At 38.3% G+C, this 26,826-nt stretch overlaps 1 protein-coding gene across 1 annotated transcript in view; it reads right to left on the bottom strand.

The window, feature by feature from the left end:
- Positions 1 to 26,826, bottom strand: part of tnksa (tankyrase, TRF1-interacting ankyrin-related ADP-ribose polymerase a) — a 77,415-nt gene that overhangs the window by 13,226 nt on the left and 37,363 nt on the right. Inside the window, exons 6-16 of the mRNA XM_079485924.1 lie at positions 16,314 to 16,408; positions 15,485 to 15,551; positions 14,119 to 14,305; positions 12,498 to 12,619; positions 12,072 to 12,163; positions 11,901 to 11,979; positions 7,886 to 8,057; positions 7,721 to 7,800; positions 5,414 to 5,559; positions 5,093 to 5,258; positions 3,881 to 4,100 (exon numbers count right to left, since the gene is read on the bottom strand). Coding sequence (XP_079342050.1) covers positions 3,881 to 4,100; positions 5,093 to 5,258; positions 5,414 to 5,559; positions 7,721 to 7,800; positions 7,886 to 8,057; positions 11,901 to 11,979; positions 12,072 to 12,163; positions 12,498 to 12,619; positions 14,119 to 14,305; positions 15,485 to 15,551; positions 16,314 to 16,408 — 1,426 coding nt within the window. The remainder of the gene's footprint in view (positions 1 to 3,880; positions 4,101 to 5,092; positions 5,259 to 5,413; positions 5,560 to 7,720; positions 7,801 to 7,885; positions 8,058 to 11,900; positions 11,980 to 12,071; positions 12,164 to 12,497; positions 12,620 to 14,118; positions 14,306 to 15,484; positions 15,552 to 16,313; positions 16,409 to 26,826) is intronic.

Genomic DNA, 26,826 nt, shown 5'->3' with positions numbered 1-26,826 from the left:
CTTAAGCAGAACATAAAAGAATATTTTCAAGAATGTTGGAAACCGAACAAAGGCTGTACCCTATTCACCTCTATTGCACAGACACAAAACCAATGCAAGTCAATGGGTACCGCTGTTGTTCAGTTAAAATATCTTTGTGTTCTGCAGAAGAAAGAAAGTCATATAAGTTTGAAACGACAAGAGGGTGAGTAAATAATGACAGGATTTTCATTTCTTTTTTACCATGCCTTTATATGCATTTTACATGATATACTGTATACAACTATAGTAATAAAATGATGTTTTCGTTCACATATGCGGTGGATGTTTGTATAAAGAAATGATAACAACATTGAATGAATGTATGAATAAATAAAATACATTCATATTAAATATGAATACATAACTGTGTGTTCACACCAGGCGCGAATGAAGCGTTAAGCGCGAGTGATTTACATGTTAAGTCAATGCAAAGACGCGTTAGACGCGCTATTCGCACGAATGAGTCAGCGCAAATGACGCGAATTGCGCGTTATTCGCGTGAGTTGAAAAATCTGAAAATTCGCGCCGAAAATTCGCGCCGCGTTAGTTGGTATGGTATGGTCAGCTGCAATTGCCCACCACTTCCCTCAAATTATATATATATATATATATATATATTTTTTTTTTTATTTAAGAATTTTTAAAATAAGTATAATTATTAAATTATTAAAATAACCATTGGTTGTTATTATCTTAGCAGATCATTTTCTTTTGATGTTTATTGTTGTTGTTAAATAAAAAACCATAGGAACTACACTTTTACTATAATAAAACCATTTTTATAAATTTTTATAAAGGTCTGTCCATTTAGAACAAAATGTGCATTTATGTAGAAATAATTGAACACACCCCCGGATGAAGATCTAAAAAGCTATGCTTTAAACTCACACAATATTTCTGTTTATTTTAATACAATTTAATGTTAAACAAGTTCTACCATCTTTATTGTTTTTAACAAGTTGTCTTTTGTTATGTGTTATTAGTCATGTTCGACTTCATGATGACGTCAACGTATCGCGAGAGCAAGTAGAGAACTTACACGTAGAGATCTAATTTCGAATCGCTCTCGCGGTACATTGACGTCATCATCCTGTCATCCTGTTGACTGTTGGTGTAATCTGGTGGTTTGACTGAGCTTGTGACGCAACTGAGCTAATGTAGTGCATATCTTTTATTTGTCTTTATTTTCTTGACAGATGTTGACATTAGGCATTCTTGACAGATGTAGTGTTCATTTTGTTGTTAGTAATTCGATATGACTAAAATATAAACTTTAATGTTCACAGTAATGTTCATTTTGTTGTTAGTAATTCGATATGACTGAAATATTATAAACAGAGGTGCACTTCATCTTTACACTGCATTAAGATGTATAAAACATTTGCTACCCCAATATGGTGAATTTCTTGCAAAAACTTTTTTGGGTTGTGTAATTAAAATAGACCGACACATCTTAAATGTTCTAAAAAGTTGTTTGTATGTTTGTTGTTTTTTACAGGAGTATATGCTGCTGCTTCTCCTCCTCCGCTCCGTCTTCATCATCAAATAGCTTCAAATCTGCAAAACATTTTTGGCCTTCTTCCGCATTTTCTTTGCCGCCTTTTTTGTCACTTTGGTTCCTTGTTGATTTCTTTGACTTTGTTTTACTTTTCTTTGCATTTTTTCTGATGTTTTTTTTTTGTTGCCAATAAATTTCATTTTTATAACCAATTCAGTTTGTCTGTTGTTCTGTTTTAATGCAATTCAACAATGAATAGGCCATATCACAATCTTAAAATGTTGTGTTGGGCCAACGTTGGGTGCTGACGTTGGCCCAACGTAATTTTGTCCGTTGGCCCAACGTAATTTTGTCCGTTGGCCCAATGTTGTTTTAGTGGTTTTTAAGTTGGCAGAAGGTTGGTAAGGTATTTTTTAGGTTGGCAGAAGGTCTGCTGGCCGTCCAATAACACGGTTGGCCCAACGGACAAAATTACGTTGGGCCAACGTCAGCACCCAACGTTGGCCCAACACAACAACAAACGTTTGGCCAACGTCTGTTTGCTACCTGGGTATGTCTATCTTCAGCCTTCCATAGCACATAATGCGTAGCTACCAACAAAATCCATGTCCGCCATTTCGCAATTAGACGGGACCCGCCTGGCAGAAGCCACTCCCATGACGCAAATTTCTCGCGCGAACGACGCAAGTAAAATCTGAATGTTCAAGCGTCCAACTACTCGCGAATAGCGCGTTTTATTCGCGCAAGTCACGCTTGGTGTGAACACACAGTAAAAGGTACTTAGGAAACCTTGCAACAGTATCACGTTGGATCCTCATGTTGGATTTCGAACACAAACACCAGAAGCACTCTGATAGGTCGTAAGTAAAACCACGTCACGTGATTGGTCAGTCGTGAATGGCAGCTACGAAACAATACATACTATCCGTCGTGTCGTTGCTTGGCAAGCGGAGCTACTTTCCCGGCCGTCTACATCTTTGTACCTCTTTCCCACTGCAAATTAACCGCAGCTCGCTTTATCCGTGGCAGAGCTGCGGTTATGTTTTCCCTGCAGGCAAACAGCATACGAGCGGCGTGTTCTCTAGGCGGGGGTCACAACTGCCGTGTTAGTCACAGCCCATCGCGCACTGGTGGCGTACGTGTGCTAGCTGATGTAAAAGTGTGTGCGTATATCTGCCTGATGGTTAGGATCATCACCCGCCTGCTGCCGTCCTGGCCTAGCAAGAGAAGTGAACTGACCAGAGCCCTCACTCCATCTGCTCATTGACATTTGCTGATCAGTGCTGTTCTGCACACAGTACGTGTCCTGCTATGAGTCGGTACCGTGGCTGTAGTACGAATGATGATGTTGGAGTAGTCACCTTCTACCTTTTAGAGTGAGCGGTAGATCAGTCTAACATCCTGAGAATTGTTGGTAAGGTTTCTTGAGCCTCTACAAGTCCAGCTGGATCTCAAAGAGTGCTTTTTTAACAAGTGATTGTTCCCATGTTACTCATTTTCCGATCCGATGAACAGAGTCTCATATCTATGTTGGTTGCACTGCTTGTCACTGAGCATGTTGCAGTGCATTATGGGATTGCCTTAAGAAGAACACCAATGATGCCGTCTGTAAATTTGGCCAAAAGAAGATTATTAAGATGTAACCACACAAAGTGTGCCAACTAATATTATTTTGGAGCAAAATAGACGCAAAAATACAGCACACACTAACAAGTCAATCATTCAATTCATCAAAACAAAACACGGCCCTTTACGCCACTCAAACAATTCAATAAAAGTGCATTAGTGGCCAAATTGATTTGTGCTGTAAAAATCAATACTAACAAGACTAAATAAGTCGCAACAAACAGGCGTTTTTAAACAGTCCTATGATGTGATCTATTTACTTCAGATTGATGCCCCAAAAACAATTATATGAATACAAACATCACCCATAAATAGGATAGCAAAGGCTCACATAAAGGATTATTCTGACTAAGACTATCACACACACAAACCTCACTGAGAATATGAGTTGTGCATGTAAATGTTGGTGAGGTATGAACAGTGTGGGAGACTTAAGACAGATTGAATATTTGGCAGGAGAGCCTTTGAATCCCCGCCTGGAAGCCAAGCTTACACAGAGCTAAGAAAGGGATGAGAGCCAAGATTTAATTCAACTTGTCACTTTTTTCTTGCCTTCTGGGTTCCCCTGCCTCGCCTCTGGGGTGGGATGATATCTAACACACCCTGCTTCCTCGCTTTTTGTAGCTGCAATTCTCAGGATGGGGTACAGCTTGATTTTCCATTTGAAAAAGATAACTGCCCTGGTTTCTGTGCTGAATGCGACAGCTCGGAATGCTGGAAATGATTTTTCATTACCTGCCAGGTGCAGAGGAGTGGAGTTGCGCCCCTGCGTATCTCTGCAGTTGATGTTCTCCAAGCTGCACAGTTTTTGGACCCGGGCCAGGCAGCCTTTCTTGGCTGCGTCCAAAAGCGCTGCATCGCCTCTCAGCAAGTCCTGGATGTCTGTGTCTCCCTCCTTCACCATATCCATTGGAGTGTTTCCATCCCGATTCTTCTTGGTGGGGTCTGCTCCATGCTGGAGGAGATAGGACAGAGAGAATGGATCAACGGAGACTTGGCATTGACTTGGATACGTGATATTGCAATGTAGGGTTAAAATATTAACTTTTCTCTCAGCTTGATATGTAAAACAACTCTTAAGTCTAGCCTAGACGCAATAATAAAACTTGTGACACCCGTTTGGGATAGTTAAAGGGATAGTTCATCGAAAAATGAAAATGATGTCATCATTTACTCGTCATTTCAAACCTGTATGACTTTCTTTCTTCTTTAGAACACAAAAGAAGATATACTTTAAGAAAGTTGGTAGCCAAACAGCGCCGGCACCTATTCACTTCTATCGTACGGACACAAAACCAAAACAAGTGAATGGGTGCTGGTTAACAACTTTCTTCAAAATATCTTCTTTTGTGTTCTGCGGTCAATTTTTTGGGGGCAAACTATCACTTTAATAGCTATGGCTCTAAACATTAATATTATGGAAAAGCATAAAGTTGGGCGGTTGCCTATAAAGTTTTGATTTAAAATGTCATTCATATCTCTGCAAAACGGACCTTCCTTAACCAAATAAAACACATTCCTAACCAAATAGCCTTTTAACCAGAATAAAATTCTCAATACAGATCTGGGGGAAAATCAGCTCTTCCAAAATTCTGAGAAGGTACAATGTTCTTTGTTAGAAACTCCAGGAAAGAACAAAGAGAGCTTCAGCAATTACATTTCAGGAACCGAAGTGAGATGTTGGTTTAAGGGGATTGCGCAGCTTTCAACCTGACTGTGGCAGTAACCTGAAAGCAGACATCGCAGTAAACCCGACGTCTGCTCGGTGAAGCACAGACAAGGCTTCTCACCGCGTTTAAAAAAAACTTTACACCGCGATAAAAAACATTTACAACACCAGGCCATGTTAGATATCTCAAGAAAGAAAAATCACTTGAAAGAACAAGTATGCCAAGTGTCTTAAAGAGGAAGCGATGCAGGAGCGAGTGCTCTTGTACGCGTCAGTACCTTCAGAAGCAGTTTGCAGATTTCATATTTGCTTTTAGCCGCGGCTTCATGCAACGGGGTGAACTTCCACAGATCGGCAACATTGACGGAAGCGCCGTGCCTCACCAGGAGCTCCGCTACCTCGTAATGTCCATACGAGCAGGCGTTATGCAGAGGCACCAAACCACTGCGGGGACAGAGAGAGCGAGAGATAAGTAGAGAAAGATAAATGGTGACAGGATGATTATAGTTTATCTCCTATTGCTGGAGAAACCATGAGCTGAATGTTAATGCGACACAACTTGGAGAATTCTAGATAAATAGCAGACGGGTCAAGCACACCCTTTATCTTTGGCATGGACGTCTGCGCCGTGGTGCAGCAGGTACTCCACCACTGCCACTCGATTGTAGCCAGCGGCGAAGTGGAGCGGCGTGGAGTGCCGGCCCTCCAGGTCTCGACAGTTCACATTCTGAGGGGAGCAAAGTTGCTGTGCAAGAAAAAGCAAAATTGAGTTTGTGTGGTGCAACTGAATCTGTGTTAAACTGTTAAAAAACAAATGTTAATGTTCACAGTTTATACAGATAGATGATTTACTGTCGTGTTTAAATACAAGCACTAATTGCATTAATATTTGCATTTATAGGTTACCAGGCCAGAATTATAACAAGCACCAGTGGAGATTTTGATAAATTGCCTGACAAAACTCTAATTGGTGTTCTGATCTTATTAGCTTATGCATAATGAGGCATTCAGATAATGAGGATCTGATCGTATCAAAGGCATCCATCCCATCCAGCCGCTTTTATAATCCTCCTCTAAACTCTCTTCAGACTTGTGCTACCAATAAAAAGTTTCAGATCATTTGACTGAATTCAAATTCAGTAAACATTCTTTTGACATAAAAGGCAAGAGAATAGCGGAATCCACACTACACCTAAAAGGTAGGAAGGAACAATATAATAGGGAACGGGTTTTCAGACAAAACTGATAAAAATATATGAAAATATATATCTGCAATATATAGAATAACTGTTGATATTTTACTAAAACCCTGATGACAGAGTCCAAACATGAGAAAAATATCGGTCCACGCACAAGTTTTCTGTTTTTAAAAGAAAAATGTATGTGCTATGTGCAATAATACCCAACAAATTGAATAGGGATGGGTCTTTAAAGACCACAAAATATCATTTTAATTGACATTTATGAGGAATATGGACCGTTATGGCTTTGATGTTTCAAATACCGGAGTATGGAAAACTATGGTTAAAACAAAAAAATGCTTCAACTTCAAGAAAGGCTTCACGTGGGTATTTAAACCACCAAATATTGACATCTGACCTATCAGTATGGTGAACACTTAAGTCTGCAATTTGCATCACAATAACGTTGTCTGTCAGTCTCGACTCAAATATAGTTTTCTTTGTAGTCATCATTCTTGGTGTAAACAGCTATTTATGCATAAATGCTAGAAATTGGTAATCAAATCCAAATTACAAAAAATAAAATACCACAAAAATGTGTTTGTAATCGAGTTGAAGTGGACAGTGGCCACCAACAGGTGTCCAGCACACGTGATGCTTACGGTATATGCAGTTAATGTAGACAAACTGTAACTACTTAGAAAAAGCTACGATATAAAACACCTAAATTACTTTCATTTGTTTTTACCGCATTCATGACTTCAATAGTATTCTTAAAATGTGGAAAATAAACTACAGCTACGTATGTGTCGTCATGATTTTGCCTTGTAGCATATGTAATAGGACACTGTGTTTGTGTGTGTCTGGGCTTGCTCAGCATTTCTCTCCAAAGCACACACTGCTGAAACACACGCAGGTCCGTTTTCCTACACTCCTAACCTTACTCAAGGTCACACATAGCAAACAAACACAAATTACAGCCCACATCCTGCAAACTGCGTCCTTGAACAAGTCCACTGGCTGGGGATGAAGCAACTATGCCTATTAATTTGTTCAAAACACTAATATAAAATTCAAATCCATAACTGCAGATACATATTTTATCCCGATGTAACCTGGAGCTGTTGTGTGCCCTCAATAGAGCAAGGCCTTGAAAAAGTATCTCAAGTTGTTACACAGTTGAAAAAGAGTCCATATTTCTTTCTAGATATTTTATATCAACAATGTGTTTTAAGTTAGGGATGTGCACATATTCGTAGATTTGTCTGGTCTTTAAAAAGCTCTTAAAATGAGGGTCGATCAGACAGCAGATTATGCAAGATCACACAGCCCTTCAAGACTGACTGACAGCAGATATATTAGCTTTTTTACAAAACTATAGTAATCCTCACAAAACCAAATAAAACCATTAAGACCCTGCCATCAATGTATTCTGTATGAGATAATAACAGTAATAACAATTTGCTAACAGCAAACAATCTGAAGTCCGACAGCAATTGTCTGAGAATTTACTGCAAAGTGCTGTGATTTTTCTACACAAGTGGTGCTTTAAAGTTTCAAAGGGGATGAAGATGATTTTACACGGCGATTCTTTCAGCGTACTAAGAGGACTGCATGTTAAAGCACGGTATACTTAAATCTCTAAACGCGTCTCGTCTTTTTTCAGACCAATTTAGATGAACAGATCAATAGCAAACGAGTCAAAAGATCCAAAGCATCTCTCACCTTCACAGTGTCCAAGTCTCCAGCTTTTGCAGCTTCTAAAAGTCTATAATCCACATCAGAGTTCCTCACTGGAATGTTTTCTAGAAAACACAAACAATTTAAATCAAACGCATGTTATGGACATCAAAGCCAAAACACAACAGAAGACGAAAATCCGCTCCGTACCGTTCAGAATCTGTTGCACAGCTTCGTTTCCCATCTGCGCGGCCGTGAAGCCCTGCAGAGAGACGACGGCCGGGTCGGCTCCATAACTCAACAGCAGCCTGCACGTCTGCAAATGTCCAGCTAGAGCCGCTCGATGCAATGCCGTCTGGCCCAGTGTGTCAACGGCATTAATCTGTACACACACATGGAGAGAGTTGGACGGAAGTGAGCTGTGTGAAATACGGGCAGTGAAATGCCCATCTGAAAGCAAGCCCACCGAGCAGGACTGGAGCAGTAAGTAAACTTGGCCTGTTTTAAAATGAACACAGACATGAATTAAAAAGACAAGCCCTTGGGAAACTTCAGCGCTTCTTCAAAGACTGTCAACATAGCCAAGAAAGAAAGAGATTAAGTTTCTTCAAGAGATCAAGTTCGTAATATTCTGGTTGCGCAACGCATATGAACAGTAAATGTGTGTGGCTGTAAAAGAGATTGTTTTTATTTGACAATAAGCAATATATTTTTTTAATGACTTAAAAAAGATCTTTAGAATGAAGTCTATAGATAAGAATATATTTCTGACTTTATTCAGACTTTAAACCAGACACAAACATGGTTGTAAATAAATAAATATTTGTATTGTAATTATTGCAATATTTATCTTTATTAACTGTATTTTTCAAGAATATTTTTTTGTATTTTCAACATTAATTTATCTATTTATTTGGTTTTATTTTTATTTTTTAAATATCTTTATTTTCTCCATTTTGTGAATATTTTGGATTTATAGAATTTATTTATATTGTTTGCTTTTGATTATTGCAATAGCTTTACTAGAACTATTTGTAATATATATTGTTTTATTTTAATAATCACAATATATCTTAATTATACTAAATTAAGTATTTATATAATTTATTTAGAAACATTTTTGCAGTATATCCTATCTCTAGTTTGTAATGTATATTTTGTATTTATATATTTTGTATTTAGTTTTATTTTTTACATCTCTTAATGCATATTTTGTATTTACAGTATATCAATTATTTACTTTACAAGGATGTGGTTTAACATTTCCTATCTATATTTTTATGTTTATGTAGATTTCATGTTTAAATAATTTTACAAGACGTATTATTATTTTAATTGTATTTCATATAATATATATTTGGTGCCATTCAGAAGCCAATCTAAACAAATCAGAGTCTGTTGCACCAAAAAGTGCTTTTATTGCCCATCAAAACAAAGCAATAAAAAGCAGAAGAGATCTTCAGCTAATAAGCAGCTTACACTCATCAGCCTATGAGTTTACTTCACACGGCTTTATTCTTCACACGTCCTGGCTCTCTTATTAACACAATGCTACAGTACCATCTGTTTACCGGTGCCCACATGGCCTGTAAACACGCTCTAGTTACAATTGCCTATTGTATTGAACCTCCAGCCTGAGTAATTATCCAGTCCATTACTGTCACTTACGTCTGATGCCGACCCGGCCGCTGGAGTTTGGCAGCGAGCTGGGTCGTAACACCAGTTAACGATCGGCAGCGTTTCCGCCCGGCAATGTCGAAACAGATGGATGCGAATGACAGAATGATGGAATTCGGGTTACAGCGGGTCACTCTCGGTTTGATTATCGTGCAAAAGAGCCAGAACACGAGAGCAGGGGAGGACGTCTTTGAAAATCAAGCTGCTGTAGAGCCAAACAGCATAGATGAAGAGGACCTCTGGATAATACAACCTTGCGTGAAAGTAGGACATGCAAGTTTGCTAACCGGGAAGCCCCTTCAGACGTATTCTCGGCTCGAACAAAAGCAGCAGATGGTGGATGAGATTATTTACAGGAGCGCTGGCTCCCCGGTCTCTCGGCTGAAGAATAGCTGACCGGTCCTGATGCTCTCAGCCAAGACGAGAGCTGAATGCCTGATCAGTTAGTCGATGCTTATCTGATTTGGCTCTCAGAAAGAGCTTCATTGATCTGGAAGTATTTTACCCCTCTCTCCATTGTAGAGGTAATGACATGACTGATGTAGCTCGTAAATGGCCTCCAGTTTCTCTGACATAGCCCAGCTGTGCGGCCGAGGCGGCGTTATTGTAACCTATTCGGTTTGACTGGATAAAACATGGACGCTGTGCTCTCAAGCTTGCCCAACCTTTAAACCGTATTGAAGAAATATTATTGTTCAAATACACTTGAGATACACTTGGCACTAAAACAGCATGCTTTTTAAAGTGATAGCTCACCCGAAAATGAAAAGTCTAAGACTGTGGACGATACTTTGTGATACACGTTAATTATACCTGTACTCTTTGATAGGAAGTACTGCTCGAGCTAAAATCACTTTGATATTTAGCCGTCTATAACGTGCATTTGAAAAAGCAAGACTCGTCGAACATCTTATTACATCTTAAATATTCTTTATTGTCATAAAAATACCTGGAAAGGTTTGAAGAACAGCTATAAAATATGCCTTTTGGCATTTCCTGAAACTACGGACGTTCCTCAATTCCAAGAATGCAAAGAACAGACTTGTGTTCTTAAAGAGACCGGTCTTGCGAGGCATCCTTGGAAGAACGAACTTCGATGGACGCGCCGCAGTGACTTTTGCCTTTCAGATGTGGCGGCATTTAACTATAATCAAACCGTAAATAGAGCATAACAATCGCACGATTAATCAGCACAGCCCTAGAAAAAAATAACGCCGTACCAATTGACCTGCATTGGTTTTGTGTCCATACAATAGAGGGAATGTTACCAACGTTTCTTAAAATATCTTCTTATGTGTTCAACAGCTGAAAGAAAGTAAAGGACAGAATTTTTCTTTTTGGGTGAACTATCCCTTTAAAACCAATGATGTAGTTTGCAAATGTGGTGACAAATATTTTGGTTTGTTAAAGGAACAGTTCACCCAAAAATGAACATTTGCAATACATTTGGAATTGCATGAAGGTGAGTACATATGACTTTTAGCTAAAAAGTAAAAAGACAGATCCAAACATTAACTTCGCAATTATCGGCACAAGGATAAATCTCCAAATCTTATAGGTTCTTGGGTGTCTTGAGACTAAGATGACATATGCATGTCTCATCACAATGAGAAACCGAGACGATTTTAAAGCTGACGTAACACACACAGTTTCTGCCAATCTCATATTCATCTTGAGTACCTACAGAGTAGTATCTTCGTCTTTATTTGATTACATTTATAAAAGAAGTACGATTATTTCCAAAAACATGATCCTTCTCCCGCTCTCCCTGGTTGACGTGTGGGCCTGCATTTCGGGTAGAATTGTCCAATAAGGACTACGAAAAGTTGTTACAAAATGGATTTTCATGTTCGAAAAAAACTTTCCGAAACCTATACGAATGCTGGGGGAATGTCATACGTCCAACCAGCCAGCACGCTTCACATTGCAAATAAGTCAGAATGCATGAAACACTTTAGCACCCCACCTTTAAGATAAGGGAATGGTTCCTTTAAAAAGAACACTAATCTTTACTCACCAGCATATTAATATTAATGTTAAATAATTTAGCTGAACTATACCTTTGATTAGAGACATATAAGAATTTAATTTAATATAATCCATGAGCCTTTTTAACTCAAATCCAATTCTCGAAAGCACCGATAAGAATGCAAATAACTAAACCGAAGAGAATATTTGCTGTGTTAGCACCGTTCATTGTTCATTTTCCCCTCTTGTAGGAATGTGATGGCTCGAACGCATAAACCGTTAAATGTGACAGAAATGGTGCTCCACTGAACTGATTTTTCTCGGTTGAGGAGAGGCGCTCAAGAAGGTGTGATTTCTTAAGAGACATATTATACACTTACTCTTACTGTGTTCACAGAGTTCCATTTATAATGTTTTCAACATTTCAAGCTCAAAAACAGCTTTTTTTTTTTCATTTTGGGGTGACCTATACCTTTAAGGCAGCGTTTACAGTTTTGAGCGTTTTTTTGCGAGTGTCAGGTGAGTGTGGGTGAGTTGTGAATACAATGATGTATGGCATCTCCACAGGGAACATATGTACCTTTGCCACATGTTTCTGCAACACCTCAATAATGTCATTGTGCGCCCGTTCTGCAGCCACATGGAGAGGCGTCATGAAACTGCTCAGGGAGAAACAAGATAAGAGAGAAGAAGAGGGGAGATCAGACACTGAAAGACCTCAGTATGACAACTTAAAGGCATGGTCGCTCACTCTTTGTTCTTTTCATTGACGTTGGCTCCTTTCCGTAGCAGCAGTTCAGCAACCTGTTTTCTTTTCGGGTGGGGTGAGGCGACGGCACAGTGCTGCAAGTGTTACAGAAGTGTTACAGTATTCCTTGAAAGAACAGCGCACCCATAAAAGTCTTTTAGTTTTATTCTATCATTTGCTCCAAACCTGTACAGTTATGTTTTATTACTTGAACATGACACAAAGCTATGTTTTTATTTTATATTTTGCAGTTTGACAGCTCCAGTCCCTGTTCATTATTATTATACGAAAAAAGAAAATCTGATGTGACATAAGAATGTGAGCATATATGACAGAATTCCCTTTTTTTGGTTGAACTGCACATTTAAAATATGCTTTTATCTGATCTCTCATCCACATGATCTTTGAAGTCAATCAGCGAGAGCTCACCAGTGCTGTCTCATGCGTCTGCGGGTGCTTGAAGTTGATGATCTCCAGAGCCAGGGTCTTTTTCACCTTTGTCATGTCCGCCTCCCGTGCGGCCTGGAGCAGAGAGTGACCCTTAAACTCATCTGGAATGGAGGACGAGAGAGAGTTTTTAGAGAAGCCAGTGGTGGACATAACTGGTCAAGACAAAGTGTGAAAAATGCAATTGAAACTTCACAGCTGTAATGCAATCTGACATTTTGACAGCAACATTTACAGTCAGGATATTCGCAATGTATGACTGAACCATTTGACCTGATCGAATGGATTTGTGTGCTCATTCTTGCATTAAATGATTCAATCTGTTACCCTTTGCTCAGTAAAAACATCCATCTACATAGTGTTCTGTGTTATTATTACTGCTAATAAAAGAATACAATTTAAAACCCTTACTCGCTATAATTAAACATTAAAATACAACTAGATAGAAATGTAAAAGATCTTAAACTTATAAATCACACTAGTTGTTCATATCTGCATTAATCAATTACATTTTACGTGTAACAGCCTTAAAATACTCAAAGAAAAACTAAGAAAAACAAATATACTATATTCTAAAACAAAATATGCTGTCTCCTCGGATGTTTAAATTTGAAATACTTGTTTTTTTAAATGATTTAATACGGTATTGTCAAAGCACTTTGACAAATAATGATTTAAGACAAAAAAAATGTAATAACAAAATATGGAGATGATGATGTTTCAGAAAGTATATAATATGAATAATAGCCAAAAAAAGGAAAATACTGAATTTTTTTACATGTCTGTGTTTTTTTGCATTTTGCATTTATAAACACATAAACATATAGTACATGTACATATTTGAAATAAATTTAAATTGTAAATAGATGTTTATACATTTTTACATATTTTAAAAAAATATGTCCTAACTATATATACATGTATGTGTTTTAGTGTTCATAAAAACAAAGTACACATACAAATATTATGTAAACCTAACCTTTTATTCTGGATGTGATTAATCGCGATTAATCACTTGACAGCCCTAATAATAATAATAATAATTCTTAGACATTTAAAATGATAATGGCCCGACTCTTAGAAAACATGTTTTCATTTCCAAAGCTACTTTTACTCGTTTCCCTCGACAAATTTATTCAAAGCTTCTCAAAAAGGAGGGATAAAACAACTAAAGTGACCAAAAAAGAAATGCAAAGCTCCAAAAACACAAATTCCACAAAAGAAAATCTTCCCAAAGCAGGTTTCAGACAGAACTGCACTAACTCGCCCCACACAGAGAAGCCAGATGGAGAATTCACAGTCAAAAAAGTGCAGATGTCGCCTGCCAACCTCATCAGCACGCTGGAGCTCAGCCTCAACAGTGTCTGAATAATGTAGAACGAGAATACTGTCTTTTTTTTAAACCTTGAAGTGTCTGTCTCTGTGCCAAGAGGAACGTGGCAGGAACAATCAGCCCCGATCGGCATTTGGCTCGCTTGCCAGGTGAAAGAGGATTTGTTTTATGGGCTTTGATGTCACTTATGCTAAGAAGCGTTAGAAGATCCTGGACTGTTGTCTTTGCGCTTCTCCTGAACCAAATAAAAAAACTTTAAAATGTACTCACATGTGAGCCTCTCTTTGAGCTCTGGGGTCGGGGCCATGTCCACCGCGCTCTTCCCATGACAGTTGACCAGAGTGGGGTCAGCTCCATGACTTAGCAGTAGCGAACAAACCTCCACACGATTCTTCGAGGCGGCCTCGTGCAAAGGGGTGAACTGCCATAGGTCCATGGCGTTGACGCAAGCTCCTTGCTGCAGAAAAAACATTCAAGGTGACATGAGGACTTAATCACCAAGCAAGGAAGTTACCAATTCGGATGCTCGGATTCATTTTCGGATACGTTAAGAACATTGCACGGTTATGCTTCAGCAGTTATGCTTCAGCAGTTACAGCAGTTTTAGAATCGATTATGAATTTCTATCTACCGGGGAGTATGCTATGCACCAGAAGCTGAGCTAATAGCACTGTGGGAAAATAATATATAACGCTTTTTCAGAAAATGGCAGCCCTTGAAGGCACGGGTAAATAGTACTAAAGGATTATAGCTGCAATTTGCAAGTTTCTTTGGTTAAAATTAAACCAAAACAAATCCAAAACACGGCAAAAGATATACGGATTCAAAATGTACAGCCCCTCACGTCCATCAAAATGACATCATCCTGCACTTCCAATTTTTCTAAGCAAAAAGCCATGAGGAACCTCAAGATATCGCTCCAGAAACACATTAATTCTGGGTACGATGAAGAGATTCTTAATTGTCTCTTTGATCATCGCACAGCCCATTTAATCTGATCTAATGATTCCCAGGGCTTAAGCAGATCTGAGGAACTGCTGATATCATGAGAAGCTCTCCTGGGGGCAGGAGCACACTGTGTGCCACTCTGCTCCCAAATCTAGACTTTGTTCAGGAGACAGGTGGGCCACTCTGCAGGGCTCTGTTGACACAGCAAGCGTGCTAGAACACACAGTGAGTATAGCATTCCATGTAGCCGTTTTGTAAACAATAGGAATCTGGTCCAGTTAAAGGCAATGGATATTTTTGGCTCTGCGGAGAGCTTCTGTTTGCATTGAGGCAAACTGAACCCAGGACAGGACATGCAGAATAATGATACTTTCAGAAATAGGGTCCGGGGGTGACCTTCTACCTTGAATGTGAGGTAAAGCGTGCTAGGCTTTGAAGTCAATGCAGTTCAGCAAATAAAAACAGGAACATTCCAGCCAAAGACAATAAAATTGCACTATTATCAATGCAGAATGATAAGAAAAACGAAATTAATATGATATTAAACACACCCCTAAGCTCCTAAACTAATAACAAAAAAATGCATTGAAACAATAAAATGATTAAAATAGGCTCCTACGTAAATACCAGTTCTTGTGATCAACAGGTCACACATAAAACACACAACAACCACATTTTCAGTTCGTACCTTTAGCAGAAGCTCTGTAACTTCGTAGTGTCCATACGAGCAAGCGTTGTGTAGAGGAACAAGACCACTACAAATAAAAATAAAAACAACTATTATTGTAACTTCACTGAAACACAATGTGCTCTTCTGAAAAGTAGAATAAACAATAATGTTAAAAATACGGGATTAAAAGTCTGAAACTGTCTGAAAGAAAGCCAAGAACATTTCTGCAAATTCTTGACCAATTTTAAGTTTTGATATATTTCTCATAGAATTTTTACTTTGCAGTAATGCTCTGTATTTTTTCAGACCTCAAATACTGCAAAGAAAATAAGTTCATATTCACTTTTAAGCCTTACAAGAATAATATGCATTTATGAAAAGTACAAAAAATGAAATCACAGTTTCATGTTGTCAGTCTTTCACATTGCTGTTGGATGACTGTCACTCCTGAGGTTTAATTTTGTTGACATTTAACAGTCACTGGACTGGAATGGCCACAATACATCTAGAAATGCTAATTCAATGAAAATGATCTTAATTTTTTCAGTGGCTGTACAAAATGTAGTATCTAATATAAAACAGTGGTTCTCAAATGTTTCATTGTAAGACCCCCCGAAGTGCATCGCTTTGCGGTCCCCGAAAACCTTAGATTTTTAAACTTAGAATTTTCATGAACAAAACCAAATTCTGTTATACAATCCTGGAATATCAATACTTCTGGTTGGTGTTTAATTGCATAAAATATATGATACATTTCTGTATTTCCTATAATACCACAAGATCTGGATCCAACTTGGGCCCCCACAAGGGTTTGAGAACCACCGAAATGAAAAATAAGCCACCCTACCCTTTATCCTTGGCATGAACATCAGCGCCATGTTGCAGCAGAAGCTGAACTATCCGGACCCGGTTGTATCCAGCCGCCAGGTGCAGTGGAGTGGACTGGAGGAAAGAACAGAGGTAAACCAATTATAGCGAAACTCTAAGATCTAAAGGAATCCTGCAAAACATCACATGAAACCCCTCTCCGAAACTGCCTTTCTCTCTGTTATGCTTCTTAAGCAGTCTTAATGCAGCTGTTTTTATCTTTTCTGATACCAAACTGCCCGGAGACCAAGGGAAGTCTTGGTTTTTCGAACACGTGAGCAGTCGCTCCCCCAGGATAAGCAGGGCTCATGACTGAACTTTGCCGTAAGAAAGTCACACTTCATTGCGGCTTTGCAGCCTGAGGACTTGCCTCACGGTCCAAGTGTTTCTGTCTCACTGAGAGAGATTTACACTAAGTATCAAAATACAAGCTAACATAAGAACAGGGTACACAACACCATATATTTGTGTGTAGAAAAACAGCGTATAACCAAAGTTCCCACAACACACTGCACATACGTTTATATAAACAGGTGACAATACTTTTTTGAAAGAGTAAATTTATGAAATTAAATGATATTTTTGTCTCAAGGCAACAAAAATGAAAATAGTCAAATTAAAAGGATAGTAGACTATTTACTCAAACATAAAATGAGAACGAAATCAGTTGCTTAAGATGTCAAGCATTCATGCATTCAGCCTTCAAGAACAAAACATAAAACCCTGTGGAAACATGACAATCAAATGAAACTAGAATCTGGTGGCACAAACGAAATCATATAAAGGTCATAAAGGTCACTTATGAAACGCGACAAGGCACACGAGAGTAAAACATGACAGTGATGTATTGATGTAAGCGAAGCACAATGTGCGAACACCATGTGTTCCTGAGCCGTCTCCAGCGGTACGCACGGATCATTCGCCATACAGCTGCAAGTGCACTAAACAATGAAAAATCAATCAAAAAGAAATTGGAAAACCTCAAACTGTGCCCTTCTGTGGCAAAGTAATGATAACAAAATGAAGCGACAAGCTTTTTGGGACATGCACGAAAAAGACGAGAAACAAACCATGTGAAAGTGTGAGTGATGGGGTAGTAAGGGTATATTAACCCTCGCTTGTCAAGCACGACGGATTTGACACCCCTTAACACCTGCACCCAGTTTTATTGGAATGAAAATGACCAATACCAAAACAATATGAAAGCTTTGAGAACCAGCGAATATGTATGATATATAATGTCAAATAAAACTTAAGAAATATTACCAAACCAAAAGGAAATGAATGCAAACAAGCTCAGAACTTTTACTGAAGAAACGACTTACCAGCATTTTTTGAGATGTTGACTGACAATGTTGCCAGAATGACAAATAAAAACAAAACAAAAACAAAAAACACAAATAATGACATAATGATAGCATTATGTTATTCTGGCACATTCTCTAAATGATTTCTTGTCACTTTATAAGGAACATATGGCTCTTTGTCAGCAAACTCAATGTACGAAGCACTAAAGCTGACTGGAATGACGTGATTTTAACAGCGGGAGGATATGTGAAGAGAGTGCGGCAGTCTATCTTTCTCTTTCCTCGCAGGGGAGTTTGGAGTGTCTTGATAAAAGGGTCGGTGTCGATTCGATGGCACTCAACCAAAACTCATTTCAGTCGGCTGTGACTGAGAGACCGCACATGTGCCGCAGGCTGTGTGATTCATCCTGTGGCAGAACACTGAGGCCTGCTGACGTCGGCTTTGATCGTCCACTGAATTTGTATAATTGGTCAAAAAGGCAAAAAATAGCAGATCAAACAAACAATGACTTCAAAGTGTGCAGAAGAAAATCTGTGCTTATTTCTAGTCATCAAAAACAAAAATGTTATTGAATTTATTTAATTAATAACCGTGTTATATAGAAAAGGTGCATATCGCAATCTTTGCAATAACTAAATTATTACAATATCTGGGGGGTTTCACTTCACGGTGAACATTGTGACCAAGACCGAATTGCCAATATCATCACGGTATCTATCGCACAAATCTTTTTTTTAGACAAATGAACCAATAACACACACGTTCAAATGAATCTTTAATTTTGTTTATTTCTTTTTTGCCGAACAAATCACACAAAAAAATAGAGTGTTGCGAAAGTCTGTAACCACTGTGTCTCTAAAGGCAACGGTTGTTGAATTATTTACAATATTACATTGGGTTTATAATTACCACAGTATCATTGATTTAATATCGTGGTATTGTGCGTGCAGCTATGCTGTGACGTCCTCAATTTTAACACTACAAAAACTATAGTTATAGGTTTCATATTGTAATAGATGATCATCAGTCAAAACAAATGTAAAACATGTATCCGGTTACATACATTTCAGTATTTAAATACATTTTAATATAGTTTAAATTGATTTGACAAACTTTACATATTTAATATTTTTTATGTGCACAAGATCTCACATATCACATTTTTATTCAATATCATGCAGCGCTACTATTGGCCATGTAACAATTTAAACAATAGTTTTTGTTTAGATTGACAGTATTTGACAAATGGATTAATATTATGGTAAATTTGATCCTATAAAATAAGATAAACATATATTAGTCAGAACGCTCCTGAAATGTTTCTTTATACGATTAATTCTGCTTTAAAAGGGGATTAGTTGCTGAATTTATCTAAACAAAATCAAATCGTACTCTTAGAAAGATTATATTCTTAATCTCATCCTAAAACATCACAGATCTATTTCGGTATCAAGGTCCACCTACTATAGAGCATCTGTGTTTTAAACATCAAGGCTGAAATGAAGTGTTCAGTCATAATGTTTCTTATACTTCCCATAAAACGTTTATTTCACACTAAACCATACAAATAAAATAGACTAGACTTGGGGTAAATCTATTTATAGAAAAATATTTATTTGGAGATATCTGGCCTGAAGAGCATCCTGAATCTTGCATGTGTAACGAGTTATAAGGTTGAATCACCATGGCGACACAGTCATACAGTAGCCATGGCTACGCTCAATCATAATAATTCTGGCCCTTCCTGCCAATTTGTCCTCCCTTCAGAAATCAGGCAGGCCAGACACATCCTTGTAAAATGAAAAGTAAAAGGAATGGCATCCAAACTGTAGGCTTTCAAATCTTATTCGTGCACAGGCTCGCCATCAATTGTTTTGAGAGCCCGATGCACCACAGAAGAATTGGTGTCTCACTCGTGAACTGTTCCTATTGAATCAGATAAGATGAATGTGTTGCATAAAGATGTACGGCTGGAAATATTAGCCCCTACATACTCCAGTTAGCAACATCTTGACACACCATATTGCTATAATCAACAACCTTCTTTCTAGCGGCAAAGTTTATGCTTTAAAAAGATTGAGTTGGGTCACGTGTTACAGCGCCCTCAGGGGCACATGATAAACTCAGAAATAGTATGTTTATGATTAATTGCTGAACTATTTCTAAGTATTCTTGGTGTTTTTGATCATGGCATGTAACTTCATTCAGATGCTGGCTGAAAAGACACAGGTCCAGGTGAACTAGATCCACATCGATGACTTCTAGAAGGCGACAGTAAAACAATGTGGCAGGGTTGACCTTTCACCAATGCACCCTGAAGCGTATGAGTCGCTCAAATGTGAAAGTGCTCGGATAACTCTGCTCCGTCAAATACAAGCAGCAAGAAAGATAGAAATAACTGAACAGTGAAGGCAGTCGGACTGCATGAACTTACTAGCTCCATTCCCAGCTCAAATAGTAACGGCAGACCCCAAGGGAGCGCAAACCCCCAAGCGCCAGAAAGAGGGAAATGTTTGGCCACCTCAATCAGATTGACATTGACGTGCGCATTCAGAGCCTATATAAATCAAACTTCATCAATCGTCATATAAACCATATATAATATTTAAATAACCATATATAGATATATAGTAACCATAAATAATAAGTATATAAAAAGTAATAAAAAGTATAAATATAAGTAATATAAAACAATCAATAAATAATATAAATTTCTTAGAAATTTGATAGAAATCTCTATAGATAATCTATATTAATTAAAAATATACAAGAGAAAAAAAACATTCAATAAATTACATATTTTCCTAACTTTAGTAACCATGTTTCTGGTGGATTGTCCATTAAATTTGATTTAATGTTTCCTTAAAAATAATTTCACTTGTTACTGTAGTGAGACCATAGATAAAAGCGTCTGCCAAATGAATAAAAAATAGTAGATTTGGTGGTTTTACTACAAATAAAGAAACTAGAAACTAACAGGAAAACATCTAAAGGGATCGTTCCCTCAAAAATGACTTTCATCATTTATTCACCGTCATGTCATTTCAAACCTATAGGACTTATTTTTCTTCCACAGAACACAAAAGAAGATATTGATCGTTGGTAACCAAACAACATTTGCCCCTAGACTTCCATTGTATGGACACAAAACCTCTAAAACATCTCAAAATATCTTCTTCCTTATTAAAACCATGTTTTAAAAATATTAACTTTGAGTAAACACACAAAACAATCTCCAGAAATAACCAGAGAGATTTCTGAAATCGTCCTGTGCCGACCAAATCTTAAACCATGACACAATCTTTCCATTGCCGAAGGTGGTATTGAACGGCTAACATTAAGACACGGTTCCATTTCCACAAGAAATAATGTATGTCAAAAACAGACAGGAGGATGAAGAGAAAGTAAATGAAGGACTGAAACATCCTGTGTGTGTGTGTGTGTGTGTGTGTGTGTGTGTGTGTGTGTGTGTGTGTGTGTGTGTGTGTGTGTGTGTGTGTGTGTGTGTGTGCGTGTGTGTTTTTCATCATTGCAGAAATATCCCTTTGTCTGTGTTTTCTTGCCACAGAGGAATTGTGACCTGTAACCATGCCAACGGTAAGTGCTTCTCCACGGTTGTTGCCATGACTGCGGTACATGCTATAACTAACTAGCGCGAAATCTGTGTGGATGGAGCCTTTAAAACAATGTATTGCCTGAGTAAGTAACACTTTAGTGCACCTTCGTTTGCGCAGATTTATGCATGACAGCATCGAAAAAGGCTCAACAATCTCTTAAGCATCATGTTAAAGCAAACATAAGGTCCAGTGAGAGGAGTCACAGTAGCTGAATGGAGGGGGTACACTAATGCTTGTTACACGCCAAGCGAATCAATAAGAAATGACCCCTTTCTAAGCCCACTGAACAAAAACAACACAGTAGGCTTCATAACCAAAGTACAGCCCGGTTCATCTGTCCTAATCACAATATTACACCAGATCCGTGCTCCTTCCCTCCACCTACGTTCCTACGGGGGCGCGGATTTGTTGTACGAAGAGGGCCTCCAACAGACGCTCAAACAGACGACGAAATATTCCTAAATCTCCATAAATATGCTAACTAAAAAGAATGAAAAGTTGTGACTGAACGAACATGTTCAAAAGCAATCATTGCACATATTGCACGCCACTCGTTTTATCTTGGAAGGCAGGAGCTTGCTTCAATTAGATGTCTTATCAGCAAGCCCACACGGAATTACGCAGAAAGCTTTGCAGATTTCTCAAGAATTGGAATGCCAGTCATTTACAAATACCCATGTGTGCATTGCATGTTATTCGAATTAAAATCGGACTGTGCTTATATACACACTTAAAAAGGGTGCTATTAAAGGATCTATATAGGGATTGGTTTTCCAAATGGTCGTATAAAGGTTCTTATAAAAAACATTTATTTCTGTTTTTTATCATTTAAAAAACAGTGTGAAACAGAAAGATTCTTCATGTGTCGTGTGGTAGTTCAGTGTACATGCTAAGTGTACTTTTGAAAATGTAAAAAAGAAATGGTATGAAACACAAAATATGCTAAAACGTACACAACTGATTCCCTTAGTGGGAAAACGAAAAACATTGATGACTTTTATCTCATGGATTTTAGTCCAATCAAGATCTTTTTAGAATAAAAATGCTTATCACCCTCAACGAGTGATTTTAAGGCCCCCTTTGTGGTGCATCGCTTTGCGCACAATAAATTCTTCTTATTTTTCTGATGTTTGATTGCATAAAATGTAAACAAAATATGTGGACCCCCTGAATCCATCTTGGTGCCCCCCAGTTAGAGTATCACTGCCCATAACAACCTGCAACTGACTAGAAAGTAGCAAATAATGATACATGCTTTGATGAAACTAAACCCTATCGACATAAGGCTCATTCACACTAAGGATACCTATAAAGAAAACTATAATGTTATCTTTAAGCATCCACACAGATGTACCATAACAATGCTTATTTCAAGCTTGAATTAAGCTTTCTCATTTACTTAACACTTCTCGACCACCATTGACTAACATAATAGGAAAAATTGCTTTATAAATGTCTTGGTTCTGTTGAATACAAAAGAAGGTATTTTGAAGAATGCAGGAAAGCAAACTGACAGGGCACTTTTGACTATCATTTTTTCCTACAATGGTAGTCAATTGTGGCCAAATACTGTTTGGTTACAAGCATTTTTCAAAATACCTTTGAACAAAATACAGATTTGTGACAACTCAAGGGTGAGTAAATGAAGACAAAAGTTTATTTTGGGGTGAACGGTCCCTTTAATTCAACAAGCTTTTCCCCAAAGCTATATGGAGAGCGAGTACTCAACAGTGTAACTCGTTTGCTCACTTCAGACTCAAATTGATGTTTGTATGCATCTACAGATGTACTGTGAATCTCTCCACTTATTACATATCATAAGCAGTGTTAATCTGCAGAACAAGAGATCTGTCTGGAGCAACGCTGGATCCAAAGTATTGAGACCTGGTACAAAGGAAATCTTCCTCCTCTAATTCTTTCTCAAGCCTCTTCCCACATCATTCTCCTCCAGCAAACATAATCTTTCAGCTAAAGCCTCCAATATGTTTAAGCAAATGTTATCACAGAATATAACCAGCTCTGTTTCACAATCCCTCCCAGACTAATAATAAGCTATTCAATGGATCAATGACCTTCAGTGTGCTGACACAGAAGTGTTTAAATGCAAGTAGAGAAAACATATTTTGTATGCAAAATGAAAATCATAAAAAGTGATAAGTAGAGCTTTATGTATGTTGCTTTGTAATTATGTGCAAATTTAAAGGGATAGTTCACCGAAAAATTCTGTCATAATTTACTCCCCCTCAAGTTGTTCCAAACCTTTAGAATATTTTTTTCCTTTGAGCCCAAATGAAGATATTTCGAAGAATGTTGGCAATTCTCACTTCTTGGACACCACTGACTACCATAGTAGGGAAAGTTAAAATGGTAGTCACATGTGCCCCAGAACATTTTCTTTTCCTAAATCTTCAAAACATCTAATTTTGTGTTCAACAGAAAAAAAATATATATTCTACCATGGTGGTCAATGATGTCCCATAACTGAAAATTGCTAACACGCTTTCAAATATCATCATTTGTGCTCAGGGTCTCAAGGCAGTGACGCAGTGCGGTAAGCTTGTTTGCTTTTTGTCCGTTTTATCCTCGTTTTTTTTAACAGATCTGGTCAGTATTTGTGTTTAAAGTTCACACAGGTTAAACAACACCAACTCCAGCATATACTTAACATATAAAAGAACCCGGCTCAAATTTTATCTAGAACAAAACAAAGCACCGAGAAAGAGTAAAAACAAGCAGGAGGAAAAGCAAGAGTCAATTGTGCAACCTGGAACAACTGTGACATGATTGATGGGATATGCGGTAGGCAGACGGTAAGTGATTGTTTTTCACTGAGCCCCTGTAGAAGGCATCTTGATAATGTGCTTCAGTGTGCTGTGTTAATAACGTCTTGCACTTCACAGAGCTTCATCATTTTTAGTCCCAGACCGTGCCAAATCATGTGCTTGGAGTGCTTCCTATTGACACTCACACAAACACGAGCAAGTGTGGCATTCAATCCATGTTCTGAGACATCTTCAAAGCCAGCACGTCACTGATGAATTCTTTTCCACCGCGAGAGGCCAAGTCATTCATCTCCGCTTTGATTTTACGCTGCATTCTGTGAGCTCTGAGCAGGAGACAAGTTATCGGATCGACTAGACTTAAACAACACAAGCAGGTGACGGTGCTAATCGGGACAACTATTCGGACAGGTCGATTTCCTACTAGAGGTATAATGTGGATCTGGCTTAAGCTGACTATACTTGACCCTGCATGTGAAAAGCTGAGTAAGTCTCAGATTCTAATCATGAAATAATATTTCCTAAATCAGTGGTTTCTCAACTTTATTTGAGTACTGATCCCCATTACATCTCAAACCATCCTCATGGACCCCAACCCCTGCGCTCACACCCCATCCCATTTTCTTTCCCAAGAACTTCACGTATTACGTAATTACGTTGAAAAGGTTGCGCTTGATGTAGGCGGAATCCAGGAAACGCACACGAAATGACAATTTTAAACAAAAAACTGACACTAGGACAATTCAATATGTGTCACTGATTATTCAACAACTTTTGAACGGTCCTCCTTCTCCACATTTGTAAACACTGACTCGGTACTGCCTACGCCAAGCCTGAACTTTTCAACATAACTACGTATTACGTGAAGTCGAGATCGCGCTTCGCAGAACTGAGCAAGGCGAGTGTTTATAAAGCATATACATGTCTTTTTAAGAAAATGACTGATCGTTTCGCTAGATAAGACCCTTATTCATCGTCTAGTATCTTTTAAAGCCCTTTGAAGCTGCACTGAAACTGTAATTTTGACCTTCAACTGTTTGGAGTCCATTGAGGTCCACTATACAGAGAATAATCCTGGAATGTTTTCATCAAAAACCTTAATTTCTTTCCAAATAAGAAATAAATACATATACATCTTGGGTGACAACAGGGGTGAGTAAATTATCATGAAAATGTATGTTGAAAGGGAACAATTCCTTTAATTCCCGTGTTTGAAATTTAGCGGCATCTAGTGTTGAGGTTGCAAAATGCAACCAATGGCTCACTCAACCCCTCCCTTTCAAAGTACTACAGGGGCTGACACAGGACTACGATGTTGTCATGTTTCCATTTCTTTGCCGAAGGAAATATATTATTTACGAAACGCCCTGCAGAGCAGTTTGGTTAGTCTGAAATAAAACAGCAAAACATTTTATTCTTTAACTGAATCTTGGTTTCCAAGGAAAAAGTAAATACACAATAAAAAAGATAAATAACCTGCTAAGCAAAAGTTATTAAGGCTTGTTTTCTGAAAACCTAATGCATATATTAAAAGGTACTGAAAACAAATGTATTGTGATTTGTGGCACCGGCAGATTTTTTTATTTAATTTCAGCATTAACATGCAAAAACGAATGAGAAAAGCTGGCAGTCGCAAAACAATCTGTGCATCTCGAAAAACACTTGTGAATATAAACAAGTCAACTTATCAGGTCAGTTAATCTTGTTTTAGGAATGTTCAGATATTTATAAACGAAAAAACAAGACAAATATATTTGTTTAAACTTTGACTCATTTTCGAAGTAAAAACACAGTGTAAACCTGACATTAAGATGCACTCTGCTTAAACGCATCCATTGCCATATGTGTGCTATGCAGAAAAATACTTTGTACGTCTGCCGTTTCTAAGAGCTGGTTTTCATCAGTTGACCAACTGAGCCACAAACACTTCAAAACATGCCCCAGGGTCAAGATTCTTTTATTTTATTTAGCGTCCGTTCTGTATCTGCTGATAGTTGTGATTGTTCTCTCACATTTTGATGAAAAGCCTGTCCACTCACAATGCCCTTGCTTTGAAACACGGCAACACAAGGAGCAACACCGGCCAAGACGGAGCTTGGCATTTTAGTATGTCCTAAAACGCAACACGATGAGCAATGTCTACATCTCCACGGGTGCTCTTTTTTTCCAGATGGGAGACTAATGACATTGCTTCCTTCATCTTTCAGACAGCTAAAACTATAGCAGCACTCCCTCACGGTCGCTTGCGGCCAAATCACTGTCTCTTTAAGTGACTCAACTCCCTCATAGCACCATAAATGAACCCTTTAAAAGAGCCACGAGACACCAGCCAGCTCCGTGCCTTCGGTCACCCTGGCGTTTCTCGAGGTGTTTATAAAGAGATACTTGTCCCTGTGGGGCAGAAGATGCGCTTCCATCACTGACCCTCCACCAGCCTCTTGTTCAGTTCACACGGCGCCAAGTGTGGATGCAAATTACGTTTTTGGTTCTCATTAGCGGACTTAGGTCAAACCGTAGTGGTTGATCTTAATGGGGAGCATTTCTGGGCAGTGCCGGTGAGAGGTTTAGGGCTAATGAGGAGTCTCACAATGCAATGGACAAATAAGCAGGACTCGGCTGCCAACAAAAAAAACACGGTTTGATCGCACATCTCATTACCCATTAGCCACTGCTTACACTTCACATACCCCCACACAATCCCAGCACCTGCAGTAAAGTACATTTTATACTTTTCAGCAGTTTATAAATCGCATTAGGTGTAACCTTTAATCGTTAAATAGGCAGCATC

This window comes from Barbatula barbatula (assembly GCF_947034865.1).
Source record: "Barbatula barbatula genome assembly, chromosome: 22".
NCBI lineage: Eukaryota > Metazoa > Chordata > Actinopteri > Cypriniformes > Nemacheilidae > Barbatula > Barbatula barbatula.
This window is presented reverse-complemented; position numbering and strand designations above follow the sequence as displayed.